The sequence below is a fragment of the Periophthalmus magnuspinnatus genome, chromosome 5, assembly GCF_009829125.3.
Source record: "Periophthalmus magnuspinnatus isolate fPerMag1 chromosome 5, fPerMag1.2.pri, whole genome shotgun sequence".
In the NCBI taxonomy this organism is placed as follows: Eukaryota; Metazoa; Chordata; class Actinopteri; order Gobiiformes; family Gobiidae; genus Periophthalmus; species Periophthalmus magnuspinnatus.
Genome location: NC_047130.1, coordinates 31,685,621 through 31,701,616, shown reverse-complemented (window position 1 = coordinate 31,701,616; position 15,996 = coordinate 31,685,621). Strand labels below are relative to the sequence as shown.

General features: G+C 38.3%; 2 protein-coding genes across 2 annotated transcripts in view; one reads left to right on the top strand and one right to left on the bottom strand.

Moving 5' to 3' along the window:
- Positions 1–15,996, bottom strand: part of yod1 (YOD1 deubiquitinase) — a 132,629-nt gene that overhangs the window by 67,972 nt on the left and 48,661 nt on the right. The gene's annotated exons all lie outside the window — the stretch shown is intronic.
- LOC117371263 (plexin-A2-like) overlaps positions 1–15,996 on the top strand; it is a 64,761-nt gene that overhangs the window by 15,182 nt on the left and 33,583 nt on the right. The window contains exons 3-6 of the mRNA XM_033966904.2: positions 2,989–3,123; positions 11,265–11,365; positions 15,029–15,152; positions 15,813–15,966. Of these exons, the coding sequence (XP_033822795.1) occupies positions 2,989–3,123; positions 11,265–11,365; positions 15,029–15,152; positions 15,813–15,966 (514 nt within the window). The remainder of the gene's footprint in view (positions 1–2,988; positions 3,124–11,264; positions 11,366–15,028; positions 15,153–15,812; positions 15,967–15,996) is intronic.

Below are 15,996 nucleotides of genomic sequence, written 5' to 3'. Positions count from 1 at the left end.
TTATCACCAAATCTACACATACCAAATGTATACACAAGTTGTTTTTTGTTTTTGTTTTTGTTTTTTGACAACCTTTTAAATTATTCTTCTCAGAATTCTAGTTATACACCTAAAACAGGTAAACACATTTGTTTTAATGTAGTGGATACAAACTAATGTATCAACTCCTAATCTCCTATGATTTTCATCTTCTGAAGTAAATATAAATAACATTTGTCTACTGGCAAAGCTGTTTCTGGCTTAAAACAAAGCAAAAAAATGTCTGCAATTCAATCATGCATTCTTCAAGCCAATATTTTACGTGGTTTACTTGGCGTCGAAAGCCAGCCTGCTCATTAGCAAGCTGTGATGTTTTGTCTCTTAAAGAGGACACTTCTCCTTGTACACACAAATGCACCCACATGTTTCCCTCCCTTTTGGCTGGCAGAGCTGGTGATTGGAGAGGCGCAGCTGCCTGGAAGGTGGAGGCGTGATTGATTGATGAAGTTTGGGTGCCCAGGGGATCCAATCATGTAATCAGTTTGTATTGATTCACTGTCCCTGTTGAGGGAGTGCTGTGGACCTGCCACCACGAGCGCTCACTGGCCTGGCATGCATTCAAAACTCCCTCAGTCGCATTTGATTTGGTTGTCGAAGTACACAGAGCCAGCATATTCATACACATTCTTATTATTCTGCATGGATTTGACTAATTATGACCAAGATTATTATACAGCTTTAATTGCACCACACTGCTAATGATCCAGTCTTCTATAATTCTAAGATCTTCAGCCTGGCCCAGCATAGAAAATAGATCTTGTTTGTGTTTTTTAATAAATGAATACAAATATAAAAATAAAAAAAAATGACTGGCCACAATAGATAAGATATCACAGCTGGCTAAACAATACTCTGGTTAAAGTCTGGCATAAAGGGTCAACAAACCAATTACTTTATAATGTGTCTAAGATTTAAAAGTCTGATTTAATTTGGTATGCAAGGCTGCCCAAGTATCCAAGACCAGCATACTCTTATACAGCCTTATTATTCTGCAGCGACTTTAGTAATTATGTCTAAGATTATTCAGCTTTAATTGCATCACACCACTAATGATCCAATCTCCCACAATTCAAGATTCAACCTGGCTCTGCATAGCAAATACATTTTTTTTCTACATCATACTTTATTCAGGTTTTCAGCTCATTTCACTTTAATGACAGACGTTTCATGTGTCAGGATACTGTGCTGTCATATGATGCAATCCACATCAATCCAGCACCAATCGCAGGGCAATACGTTTCCACAAGTGAGAATGTGAAATATCTTTGTTTGTTTTACACTTTAATGCCAGATGGATGTCACAATGCCAAATTTTAGTGTGAGAAAAACAACATTACAGTTTTACAATTATAAACAGTTATTGACACCATGACCAAACAACAGTGAGTTTTTTTTATTTCCATTGTGAATGACAAAGGAAAGTTAATGTGACAGACAGACAGCACTTTAGGTTTATTTTTTTTGGATAATAATTTGAAATAAAATGATGCTTGCTTAGTTTGTTTTTTTGTACTCTCGGTTATAGCTCAACCAAATAACAGTTTGTTTGGGTCACAGGAAATAACTTTGGTCTTCTTGGTACGCCTTGGACAGTGGGGTGAATTTGGAGCACCCTCAAGGCTAACAACTCTGCCAGTGTGCATTCCATTATTATTGTATCTTGCTCTGACCCTTTTCAATTCATTTTACTGACAACAAGCACAATGGCTATTTTTACACACATAGTACTTTGTTTACAATTCAGTTTTATTTTGTAAGAACACATTGTAGTGTCCATTGTAGTGTATGTATTGGTTGTTGGCCAGATAATTACATTTCAATTGGATTTGATAATAATGGTCGTGTAAGAGATGTGAAACTTCAAAATTCAGTGGTAGACTTCTCTTTCAATTAAATTTAGCTGTCCTGCCAAAAAAAAGAAGGAACAGTTGTTTTCACATGGCAAAACATATTTTGCAACAGTTATGCAATCCTGACAAGAACTCCAAGTTTATGATGTTGCCAGACTTTGATGATGAACTAACTTTTTTAGTTTATTCAACATTTTATACATTTTCGCTATAGTTTTACACATCTGCCTACACAAGCATCAATACAACAAACCTTTTTATGTGAGGACACAGCTCAAGATATAGATAGAATAATCATGGGCATGTATATTTATCTGATTTTTTGGATCCCGAAAGATTTCAGCCTGAAGTCATTGCACTGTCAAAAGCAGCTGAATTCAGCAGACATTGTTAAAAAAATAAAACATGTCATGGCTGGAGGGCAGATCTGGGTCATAGCTGTAACTGTCAAATGGACTGAGGAATGACTAACTCCAGATTCACTGATGGTTTTCTGTACGACTTTTATGGGACTTAAGTTAGTAATAAACCAAGTATCAAAATGTAGCTCTCTAAAATCCTACGGAAATTTTAATATCACAGCATAGTACATATATATTTTGAACTGGTACATTTACTCACATGAGCTATTAATAGCTGGTTTGTAATCTTAGACATTTTCATGTAAAAACTATTTATTTCTAATGGCCTTTTTAATGCATTTGTTATAACTGTATACATTTTGTCTCTAACTAAATAGTTAAAGTTTCATGATGTAACAAGTGTCTGCCATCTGCTTGTCTCCCTAGATATGCTATTCTTACTGTGAATGGGGTCTCATCAAATCTGACCTATAACTTGGCCTGATAGCGTCACCTGCTTGTCTCATTTAATGTGATAATGTTGAACATTTCGGACAAAGCGGGGAGAGAAGCAAGTGTGAGATCTTACATCAGGAAAGCTACATAGTGCACCTTTAATTTGAAAATATTTTGAAGTAATATATTGTAATTTTCATGTGTTTTTGTATGTGTCTTATATGATGTGGGCAAACAGTTTTATTTTCCACCAACATTTTTGCTCCGGCTTCTATTGAGTGCATTTTGTCCCATGTGTGCAGATCCGTGTGGATGGTCTTCGGGAGCAAAGCGTCCTGTATGAGACAGTGACTGTGATGAAGGAGAGCAGCCCCATCCTGCGGGACATGGCTTTCTCATTGGACCGGAGCTCTCTCTATGTCATGTCCAACAATCAGGTGAGAGGAGATAGTGCCAGGAGACACTCACTACACTGCCTACACAACTGTTACTTTATCAAACAACACTTATATAAGCTATAAGGACATAAGTGTATGGTTTGAATGTTTTAAAACAAATCATTATGTTACTTGATAATATTAAAAATCCATTCAACAGACTGGTCACCTATAATCAATGATTTAGGAGTGTCACCTCAAAGAAACTGCAGTTTAGTAGCAGTGTGAATGTAATCTAAAACTAGATTAAAGATGGAATTTTATTTTAGTTCTGGGGCAAAGATAAAGTAAGACATTTTTTGTACCACAATTGGGACATTACTGACTGTATTAAAGATCAACAGCAGGTGCATTGTCTGTGATCTTAATTTCTTAATGGACATACACTGCCTGGCCAAAAAAAAAGTCCCCACCAAAAAAAAAAAAAATTTCATTGGGCCGCCTTTAGCTTTGATTACAGCACACAGTCGCTGTGGCATTGTTTCGTTAAACTTCACCAAGATCTTGCATTGATGATGATAGAGTCTGACCACTGCACACTTCTCCAGCACATCCTAAAGGTTTGGACTCTGTGGTGGACAATCCATGTGTGAAAATGATGTCTCATGCTCCTGTTGCTGACCCTAGACCTGACCAACTGGAGGAAGCTCGAACCTATTTGCTTAGTTAAATTCAGGTGGCGACTTTTTTTATGGCCAGGCAGTGTATTTGGTCTAAATATATGCCAATGCTAGCCAATACTTATCTCTGTATCCATCATGAACAAAACTACAGATCTAGTGAGCATTAAAACAACCAAATAATGCTTTCTTTTATAATATGTTTTGTTTTCTTAGGAATAATCAATTAAATTGGCATTTTGGAATTCTTAAAAAGATAATTGTACGTTATTCTTTTGGCTGAATGAAAAGTACATCTCGAAAACTGCAAGCAGCATCCAGCATGGTGTTTGTAAAATATTCAGGCCACGCACATGAGGATGGACCACTGTTCTAATTACTTATCCATGCGAATCGACTTACACTGTACACATCTTTTGTGTGCGACAGACATACTCACTTTGGCTTTGAGTAGAAGCATTAGTGGCTTTTCCAGTTTGACTCCCCTAACCCCTTTTACCCCAAGTCTGCATATGGTCCTCTCCTGGTCCAGCATCACACAGAGGCTATACTACTGCTGCTGCTGCTGCTGTTGTTGTTTTTGCTGGAGCGTATTCTCTGCACTCATTGGAGATAAGAGTGAACACTGGTAATCACTTTCAACTCCCATCAAGTGATTATTTTGGCACAGCTTCATCGCACTGTGAAATAGGATTAGGTTTTATCGTAGCCAAAAAGCGTTCCATATAGCCTCTCTCACTTGTCTTTTTGTCTGCTGGAACGCACTGAGGCAGAGGCGCAGGACGGAGAGGCAAAAGGCCACTGGAACAATCGCAGTGCAGTGACTTCTCTCTGAGTGGGTCTTTTGAAAACTTGGAAAACAGGGTGAAAAACTACGATAGCAAGAGAATAAAGTGAATATAGCAATATCATCAAAGAGGATGACAAACTGATGTCTGCCCTCACAAAAAATCAGGTTACTATGAATGAGAGAAATATAATGTCCATAATTGGGCAGGGCATCCTTGGTTAATCCTCTTGCCTCAAAGCACAAAGAGTAGATAAACACACTGTCAGATGCGTTATCGAAACACAGTGACACATATCCCAGAAAGCTTACTACATCATAGACCATCATCAACCAGAATTGGCCCTCTGAGATTTCTTTCTTAGATTCCTGGAGAGTTTCAAGGAATAATTTGAATCACATTGACAGCTAGTGGCATCCATCACATCTACACAAATTGACTGTACTTTCTAACAAATTATGCACTGAATGATTTGGATTATACCTTTAGAAATTATTTTCAAATTGACCTGAAACAGGTACTACAAATAGGTGCATACAGTTTATAGCAACATCACCTACTACAGTATTATTAGCATTAATAAGTAATGCTTTTGTGTTAACATATTTTTTTATATAAACATTCTATTTGACATTCATACGATTCATTATGCAGCCTTTATCATTGCAGATCTTTCTCATATATGATAGACTGGAAGCAACAGAGCATCATTTATTGATGAGGGTTAGTCTTTCAAAAAGCCCCATTCACCTCGTTCAAGGATACTCTGCCATCTCTTTGTGACAACAAAATAAGACACATCCAAACTAGTTTCTGGCCCTGGGTTTTTTCTCTCAGTATTAGAGGAGCTTTGTTGCCTGGAGCAGCTTTCTTGCCCTCTCTTTCTTTTTCTCCCTTCACTTTTCCTGTGTGCAGGAGAATTCCCCTGGGAGGAGGTTTCACGTGCAGATTTGCCACATTTCCAGTCGATCCCTTAGATGAGAGAGTTTTGGATTCCTGGGAGCTAGACAATACAGGAATGATGTGAAATGAGGAGTGGGGCACAGACAGATTTGGCGGAGATCGACCGACCCTTGTGGAATAACAATGAGCCTCTGTGTCTCCTGCCGAGGGAAACACACGTCGGGTTAGCATGATGATGAAGAAAGCAGAATACAGGGCATCTGTCTGTATTTGAAGTGGGGATGTGTTGTATTGTGAAGTAAATTAGCCCTGCTTTAGTCTTTATTTGGGGCTGGATTAGTCCTGTGTCTGTTCCTCACTAGCCCTGATTTAGTTAATTGTCTATATTGGTTAAAAATGCACTGTGTAACTTTTCTGGTGGGCGGTCTTCCACCTTCTTGTCCCCACAGAGATGTTATTGCTTTGTCTGGAATGTTCCAGTATGACATTACACTTATCCTGCATTTATTCAATTACAGGAAGTTCAATTTTTTTAAAACATTGACATGTATTCTCACAATGAGCAGGGTCGCTTCTCCACAGATCTAACCTGTAATTCCTGTTGGTGTCAGCTGTTCATCTCAGTAAAGATCCTTTTCATGGTATAATTGCTGTCAATACAGTACTATCTTCTCCATAGAGACAACCCCCCCTCCACCAGTAAAGTTACATAGGGAACCTTTAAGTTGTGATCCAGTCGTGAACAAACTCTGCTTTAGTTCCATTTGAGTTTGATTTTTGAACCCACATTTCTGCTTTTTTATGCATTTTCAACCATGTGATTATGTGCATTTGTAACTATTTCCTTGGCATTTCTGGCTTTTACGTTTGGGCATTGGAGACCAGACAGAAACTAATGGAGGAAGCCACAGGGAGACTTTTGATGAATTGCTGAATTGAAACTCAAACCCAAAATGTCAGGTTGAGTCTGAGTTTTCTTTGTAGTTGTTCCACCAATCATACACCATCTTTGTACACATGTTTGTTTGAAAGCAAATACTTAATTCACTACAATCTACCCTTTTGGCTTTCAACTTATGTAAACAGCATTCTTGAGCGCCCAAAACACAAAATAAGCTACAATTGTTTGTCTGCTTTTTGAAGACTAGGGCTTTAAACTTAAAGCACGGTGTGGGGAAACTGCTTCAGGGTGTTTCCAGGGCAATCTCTCTGAGTGGCACTCTGCAGAATGCAAAATCATCACTCCAAATCCCATCCATCCTCTTCTTTGTTCCTCTCCACCTCTATCTGTCTGCCCTCCCGCTCTCTGTAGGTGGGCACAGAATAGCATGTGTGTACAGAAGAGGCTGCCAGACAATGCAATCAAAAATAGATGTGTTGATTTGCATATTGAATTATTGTGTATTATTTGAGCTATGAAAGGGTCCAGTCTGTGTTCATCTATAGATCTATTTAAAAGGATAAAATACAAAGTTGAAACCAGGAAACTTCCTCTACAATGACCTACACCATCTGTTGTTTGGGATGCATCTGATGTTATGTTAGCATGTGCCAGCAGACATATCAGTAGAAGTGGATATGGTTGTCTTTTAGGCTTTATATGAAAAGTGCCAAGCATTTATTCAACAGCAATAGCAGCTGTATTAGTAACCCAATCTTTTAATTGTGGTATAGCTATCAACTGATGTAAACTGAATACTTTTTAAATCAGGCCTATTATACAAAATCGATTTTTTGAGCTTTTTACCATGTTTCCTCTGCTCTGTATTTACTTTGGTCTCCAATTTTAGTGATATGCACAGGACTCGGCAGCGCTGCATAGTGATTTTGGTACAAACGAATAAAAATCTGCTACTTGCTAGTGTGATCAGCAGCTTTCCATAGGAGGGGCCGACAGCTCCACGGCTCTTTGTTGTGATGATGTTTATGGTGACGTCAGCTTCCATTGGGCACCACAGTTTTCTAATGCAGAAGTCAGCGGACTTGTTTATTTATTAAGTTGTTTTAGGTGACTATTGCGATGTAAAATGTGCAAATTATAACATAATGATTCACGGATGTCATAGATTATAACTGTGTAGCAGAAACAAGCACAATATGTCTTCTTTAATATAGTATTGTGATCTGTGACATGCAGTAAGAGACTGGGCTGCAAGATTTATAGGGATCAAATCTAAAATCAAGTTTTTATTTGTCACCCAATTTATTAAACATGATTCTCTCTTCAAACAACAAAATGTTTTGTTTAAAAGTTGCTAATCCTTCAGTTAAGACCTTTGCAAATATGTTCTAAAATACATGGGACTTCTGTCATTTTGCAGTTCATATTTTCTTCTTTGAACTGTTAAATTGTGCACCAACAGAATCCTGCAACAAAAACATAAATGACTAATAGTGATTGCAGTGCATGTCAGAAAAAAAAAATTGCAATTTGATATTTTTCCAAAATGGTTTAGCCGTAATATCCACCCAGATTTATTGTCTCCCTGAAGTTGCATTTGTTGGTTTGTAATGGATTCTTGAGTACAGTTGAGCCTCGATCTTTTGTGAAACTGTGACTTAATTTCTTTGTATAGTTGCAGATCCATGTCTTATTCTGTTGCTTTTTTTTTTTTTTTAAACCTGTTTCAAATAGAATATTCTGCACAAGTCACAAAATGAGCTTTGACTTATTTAATCTTCATGATTTACAATGTAATTCAGTCTTTAATTAAAATGGAAATAGCCAGTACAGACAAGTGCAATAAAGTCCTCTATTTCCTTCCTTGTCCAGTCATAAAACGAAGCTGCTGTATATGACCTGAAGATCTGCAGACATGGTGCAAATTGTCATGTGATTTATTGCAAGTAAAAGGTCTGGAAATTCATAGATATCTGTCAGTATTTTTAATTCCCAAATGAAAACGCAAACTAGTAAATGAAGCACATTTAAATAAGCTCACCCCAGATGTTGTGAAATTATTTTAATTCCCAAAGCTTGTAAAAATGGATGCAATCTTCCTTTACTGCTCTAGTGCTGGAAAAACCAAACTAAAACACAACATTCTGCCAGGCTGAGATTTGGACTCTCGGGAGCAGAGGATTTTCATTGGCTGCCTGTGTTTGTTTTAAATAATCGCCTTCTTCTGTAGAAAGTATCTCAGAGGAAAAGACAAACAAAAGCTTGATTAGAAATACTAAATCGTTCGACTGGTCCTGAATGATTTATGAGGGAGCCATGCTACATTGAACATGAAGATGAAAGCTTAATGCAGCGGCTAAACAAGCCAAACACTGGACACTGATATAATTGAACTAAACCTGGACAAGGACTAATCCAGAATTAGAACAGGACCAAACAAAGTCTAAATCAGGACTTAACTGGACACAACCAGGACTAACCCAGGACAAGTAACCACTGATAATAGTTAATATAATTACAACATAGTATATAGTTCTATGTTTTGTTTTATTTGTGCATGTTTCAGTATATTGCATTTAGTTGATCTCTCTATCCAGAGCTCAAAACATTCTCTGTCAGCATGTTGTAATCCATGAAATCCCTCCATTCTAAACGGCATCACTTAACTTGTTCTTAGCAGGCTAGTTGTTTCTAGATAAAAAATGGTCTCTTTCTTTTTTGGTAGATACACATTGAAGCCTACTGGAAATCTTAAGCTGATGTGCAACATTCAAAAACTGAAATGAGTATTGCAGTTCACAGTTGTTTTCTTGATGCATTCGCTAAAGTTGCTGGTCATTTAGGCCCTTTTAAAGTTAAGTCCTACTGACACGTGTCTTGTTCCTATTCGGATTCAGCCCAGGCTCTTCCTGCTCAAGTCTTCTGTGCTTAGCAAATAAACCGTGATGTCCAAGCATCTGAAGATCTATAGCTCTCCCCTTGTAAAGGTCACCCTGCCCAACAGCCGCACAACCAGCTCTGTTAGTTTGGATGAACACTGGTCCACCGTAATTCAATGGATTATTCCAACTGTGTCAGATAGAGTCCGAGCCCTCCGCCCCCCTGCACTACAAAATCATTTCACTAATGGAATGCACCGAATGCTCCGAACTGCAGGGAAAAAGGAAAGAAAGTTATTTTCCAGGCAGCAGCTGATAATCCATTTTGCCAACACAGACCTGAGAGAGCCCCCACTTATGCTATCAAGAGCACCGGTAGACACTCCAATCCATAATCCACTCTTCATTTGTGATTGCTTACATCGGGAAATTGCTTGCATCATACGTCCAGCAGCCTGAATAATAAGCACATATAGAATAGCCCAGACTTGGAGGCTGAGGCTTCAATCCTGGTTTTGTATGCAGGGGATGCTGCTGCCCGCTTGACAGCAGCAGCTCTCCAAACGCTAATGGAGAGCTTATGGACCGCCTGACTTTCATATATAATTCTGGTGGCACAAGCACAAGTTGTCTCCAGAATCTGTTACTATATTAAAAAAACATGAATTTAGATGGAGGCCGTCACACACAAAAAAATGTCCACATTATTTGGTACTAATTCGCATGGTTGGTCACAGGTTGTGATAATATCAGTTGTCCAATTACCCAGATAATACAAGGTTTGTTAGCTTCATGAATTATAATGCTTTAATGCACTTATTGAGATTTTGTAATGAGGTTCATCTTGATTGTTCAGATATTGGTGAATATATCATGTATTCAGTGCAAACTGTTGTGGTGTCTCTGACAAGAAACACATTTTATTCTAATTTCACAAGATTTAAATTAGGTGGAGCTGTACTGCACAATTTAAAATAAAGATTACTCTACTTAACTAAAGTATAATAATATAATCTATCTAAAGTTAAACCTGATCAGTTCAACCTACTGATTTTACTTCAGACTTTGGCATCAAAGGTGGTATAATTTCACTTTTCCTGTTTACACTTGCATGATTATGTTAATGGGTAAGTTTACACACATACAAAATTCTGATTATCATCTGATTTCTGAACCTTTAAAATTATGTATATAGATTATGCAAGATTGATGTGAGTAATCTGAGGGACCATGGTAAAAAATAAATCAGATGATTTTGCTGTTTACATGCCATTTTAACAAAAAAACAAACAAACAAACAAATAATAATTCTAATAACAAGCAGATTTGGAGTGTGCATGTAACCGCAGCCACTGTCAAGGTTTGCAAAAATCACAATAGAATTAATTCAGAGCATCTCTTTGTTTTATTTTTGTCAGACAACTTTGTTAGTGATGTATTTACCTACTCCGGCTGCAAGCTGTGAGCCATCTTCACAAGTGAGATTAACTATAACTGAAGACAAGATTAATGTTTTCTAAAGTAACTTCAGAGCATTTTTTTTTTTTTAATCAGAGATTGTTTGTTTCTGTTGCCCACTTCATTTGAATCCCTCCATAACCAGTTTGTCACAATTCTTATCCAAACATTGACAATTACACAGAAGTGGTCTTAAAGCCTTCTGCACATTAACATGATAAGTGCCGTGCAATTAAGAGTGTGTGCAAAGTGCTCCTTATACCAACACCTGTACGCATGAATAATCTAGTGCACATTAAAAAGTTCAGTCTAGCCTTCATTTTGGGATTTTTATATTGCTGATTTTTATGGTGTGTTCTAATAACTTACACAAGTCATCTACTACTGGGCGACAGTGGCTCAGTTAGTAGAGTGTTTGTCCATTGATCTGAAAGAATTGCAAGCAAGTACAGGACTAGGGTGTAGGTGAAAACTGAAATTTTCTGCAAATGCGAAGCATCTTTGAGTGGTTACAAACAAATTTAAGTGAATGATTAGGGAAAACCATTATAACATGGTTAAAATCTAGCTTTCTTTTCCCTCTTTGTTGCAGGTGGCCCAGGTTCCAGTTGAGGCCTGTGATCAGTACGTCACCTGCTCCGAGTGTCTGAGCTCTGGAGATCCACACTGCGGCTGGTGTGTCCTCTACAACATGTAAGTCGACACGCAGCGTCGAGATTACAATTTTATCACCACACTTTCCCAACATCTGGTTCGGTGTACTTAAAATAGACATGAGAAAGTGGTCATATGATTTGTGTCGGTTAATACTGGGCAGGCTTATTGTCCAACTTCCATTAAGAACAGCTGGTTGGCCATTCAGAAAACCAGGAAGTGGTTGGGGAACAGCATGACCTCTGTTAGCTAGTGCTATTTTGGACAATCCACAATGTGATTTCTGTGTATGAGTGGGCTGAGGGTGAATAAAGTTAATGGAGAGAGGGATTCATTTAGTGGTCTCAGCAGGACCACTGAACCCCAATATACCAGGGGGAATATTTAGACACAATGCATGAACAAGCTTATCTCCCTGTCTTAATTATGTGACCCCCAGGTTAGCTTGCATAAAACCCTCAAAATTGAGTAAAGGGGATATAGGAGATTAAACGCCCGTGTTTTTGAGCATGATGCTGGGTTGGTAGTTGACCTTAACCTGGGGATTTAGCTGTGTGACGTCTGAATTTTAGCTAGCAGTATCGTCACCATTATCTAGGTTATTTAAATCACAACAAAGAAAAAGGTAATGCTGTGTTTTAGTCTAAATTACCCCATTAAACACTCCTCTTTTTCTGAGTATCATTAGCATGTTTACTGAAATGAATGCTGTACACTTATCACTGAATAGAAAGCTTTTGTTGCCCCAAGTAACCCAAGGTAAATCATGATTCTTTAAACCACTGAATTGGCTGCTTTATTTCCCGTCCACTACCTGTCTGTTCCTGTTCTACCTTTTCCGGATGAATGTGGTGTTAGTTGTCCGAGCACATACTGTTATACCAGGCCACTTTACTGAAAATGCCAGTGTCACAGCCCCAGAACACCTTGTCCACTGCTTTTCTGTCGCAAATGTCAGCAGTGATAGGTGAGCCTGGGGCAGTTCAGTTTCTTCCATCGTCCTTCTCCTATCAGTGTTTGAGATCAAAGAAATATGTTAATTTATTTTTTCTTATATAGACCAATATTCAAACCATAGTTGTCTGAAGGGCTGTGCCAAAAGGAAAGCAAACTGACATTTATCGGCAACTCCATTGTACATATATTTATAAAAGATATGATTTTTGAGAGTAGTGTCTACTCACAGTCGGTGTAATCTCACATTCATCCAGGAGTGGTAGAAAAAGTCTGAAGTATCTTTTTGTATCTAAATCCATGGTGGATGTTACAATTTAACCTTGGCCAAACCTTGGTCAAAGCAGAAATTAGGCCAGTCAAATTATCAGGTACTTAACGACTGTGAGTGAGAGGCTGCAGGGAATAATGTGGTGTGTATGAGTGGGCTGAGGGTTAGTAAGTAGCAAGTAAACACATCAAGAGCAAGTTTCAGGGTATAACTCCTCCCTTGGGGCAGTATAAATTCTAACTCATCAAATCAGTACCTTCAGATTGAGAACAGAGGTTGAAGCTTCTCAATTTCTTCTACCACAGTGTCCATACAAAGGGTTCTATAGTTCTTATTTGTTACTCTGTATAAAGAGAATCATATACATGGTAGTTGACAGCAAGAAAGATATACTGATTATTTTGGTTTATATTAATATGAACTGCTTATCTATTTTAGAGTTTTGTGGTTTGTGTTTCAAAATCTAAATTCGCCAATCCCAGCACCATTTTAGACAATTTTCTCGGCTGCATGTTTGGTTAATGCTCTCCACAGACTATGTAAAATAAAAAGGGGGGTACAATTTGTCTCATCAGACAAAACACACCCATAAAAGAGCTCAAATAAAAGGCGGTGAAAGCCTGGCTGGATGAAAGGCGTACTTGAGCTGATGTGCGGTCAGAAGGTGACTGCCTGTACTCCGTTGGTTCTGAGCAGGCAACAGCTGTCAGCGCTTCCCCATTTTACTTTTATATTGTGTTGTAATTACAGCCAAGGCTCGCAGCTCTTGGAGTCCTCTCTGGAGGTGCCACCCCCTCAATACTCTTCAACAGTGTATTAGCTCCGAGCTGCACACAATTTGGTAGACAAGAGGAGAACAAAATACTGTCTGGATTTTCAAGGCATAACAATTGCTTTGAGATTTTATATTCATTTTTGAGGCAGAATGTATTAAAATTAAAGTGCTGATACAAACTGATATTACTCAAACCTATTGAAGCAAAACATTTATTAGAATATGTATTTGTCAGTGTTAGAAAGTATTAAGCACTGAATGTAAAGTTTTATTAAGTAAAAAGTACTTTTTGCTCTTACTATAGCCATAGTCATGCTGTGGAATATTTCAGGCAGGTAATAAGATCTCCGTGGATATAAACAGGTGGCAGGCCTCCCACAAGAAAGGTTACATAGTCCACCTTTTAATAATATCAAACAGGTATCTTGAGACTAACAGACACAGTATATCTTATTTTACATGGCTTGTGCTATATTAGTTTGAATTTCAACATAACATAAAATAAAAAGTTCAGATTCCCTTCTCCTAGAAGTACTTTAATTCGCACATCACCCAGACAAGATTATGGTAAGGTCACAGTAAAAAGCCAACTCATTCAGCTCTCTACAAGTAATTTTCTTTTGGGATGTAGGAGTGCAGATTATTCCTTGGTGGCACTCAGTGTAATTGGCTCTGCAGAAAAGAACAGTAAAATGTTAAATGAATAATTGAGCCTGGCATCAAAGATTGAGAGTGAGACATGGGAGAAACATGAGCAGAGTGATAAAGACCCTGCTAAGTTTTATTAGAGAGCAGGAAGTATGTAGATTCTGTTACAGTTTGTTGCTCATTTTAACTGTCATCTATAAAAGCAGATGACCATTTTATATTGTGAGGTTTATGCTTGGGTTTTGTAATGTAATCTTTATAAGCTTTCTATGAACAATAGAAAGACTTTAGCTATACTGTTGAACATCTGACTTAGGATCAAATTACTTGCATGTGGTACGAGCCAAACCAAAAAACCTTTGGCCTTGGTACATAGTGGAAACCAAGTCTGAGAGTTAATATTAAGAAACACTAACAGACACTTCTATGCAACAATGGACAATATAAAAAAAAGTAATTAAAGGTGCCAGGAACAACTATATTGCATCTAATAGAATACTTTCAGAATATGGTTGTTTGAACACTAAGTAAAAGTTGCACTGTGTAACTTTTCTTGTGGTGGGTCCGCCACCAGCTTGTTTTGATGGAAATGGTATTGCTTTGTCTGTAATGATTGACAGTATGGCATTTATTACAGGTGTTTTTATTCTTCAAAACTACCTTGAAAATCGTGCATTCTTAGAGGGATTTCTTTCTGACAGATCTGACTTGTAAATTGCTGGTGTCACCTTTTTGTCTCCATAGAGTTAAAGTAACATTCCAGGCACAGCAATAACATCTCCATGGAGATAAGCAGGTGGTGGACCCTACATAGAGCAAATCTGCATTTGTTTATTCTTATGCTAAACAGGTATTCACTGTGCTATGACGACACAAACCCAAGCTCCAAATGCAGTAACTCTTTGATAGAATATAAATCACATATATAGGAGTATCCAGGCTCAACCTCAGCATTGACAAACAAACCAAATGTTCCTGCAGAGCAATTTTCTGGGGTCATTTTTCTTCTCAATGGCCGCCTCAGTGTAACCATGTCTGGGGTCTTTTCCCACAGGTGCTCCAGGAGGGATCGCTGTCCGAGGTCTGATGAGATGTACCGCTTCGCCACCGACATTGACCGCTGTGTGAAGGTCATCTCTCATCCCGACAGCATTGCGGTATCAGCACACAGCGTTCCAGTGAGTCCGCTTTTACTATTGCACCAATCACTGACCTGTCACAAGTTTACGAGAATGTACAGCGAGTAGTGCAGAGCAGAAACATGTGGAGAATGTACAGATAAGAGATTAGGGATGACGCATGGTATGGTAACTGTCATTGGTGAAGTCAGAGATTCTCAGAAGATACAGTTAGTGGACATTAAAGGTCATATCAGTGATTTAGGCTTTTTAATTACTGGTACTGTTTGAACACCATGGTATTTCACATTTAGATGTGCTCTACGCAAATTCTCTGATGGAGGGTCTACCACCTTCTTGTCCCCATGGAGATCTTATTGGTTTCAAGGTATTTTTAAGCAATAAATCAACTGCAACTGAATAATGCAAAATAGATAGTTTAATGCTACGTCCAGGCAAAGTAATAACATCACCATTGGAAATAGTAGGTGATGGATCCTCCATTACAACAGTTACATAGTGTCCTTTTAATGTACTAGGCGTAATGAAGGCGATTGTGATCTATCTTTGTGAAATCAGTTTGATTGGAAACATTGAACTGACAGATAATGAATACGGACTATATGAGCTCTTGAATCCCTTAGCATTAGAAATTATATGAAACCATGTACAGTCTGCGTTGCTCGTTTCTTAGTCTATAAAATGTCTTGTTTCTTGAAGCTGCTGCTGGAGGTGAACAATGTGCCTGACCTTTCTGCTGGGATCACGTGCTCCTTCGGACAGCAGGCGCAGGTGGAAGGACACGTGAATGGGAACAGGGTCATGTGTCTGTCTCCTGCAGGGAAAGAGGCTCCGCACATACCTGAGGGACAAGGTGAGGTCACTGACACAGGTGCTCTTAGAT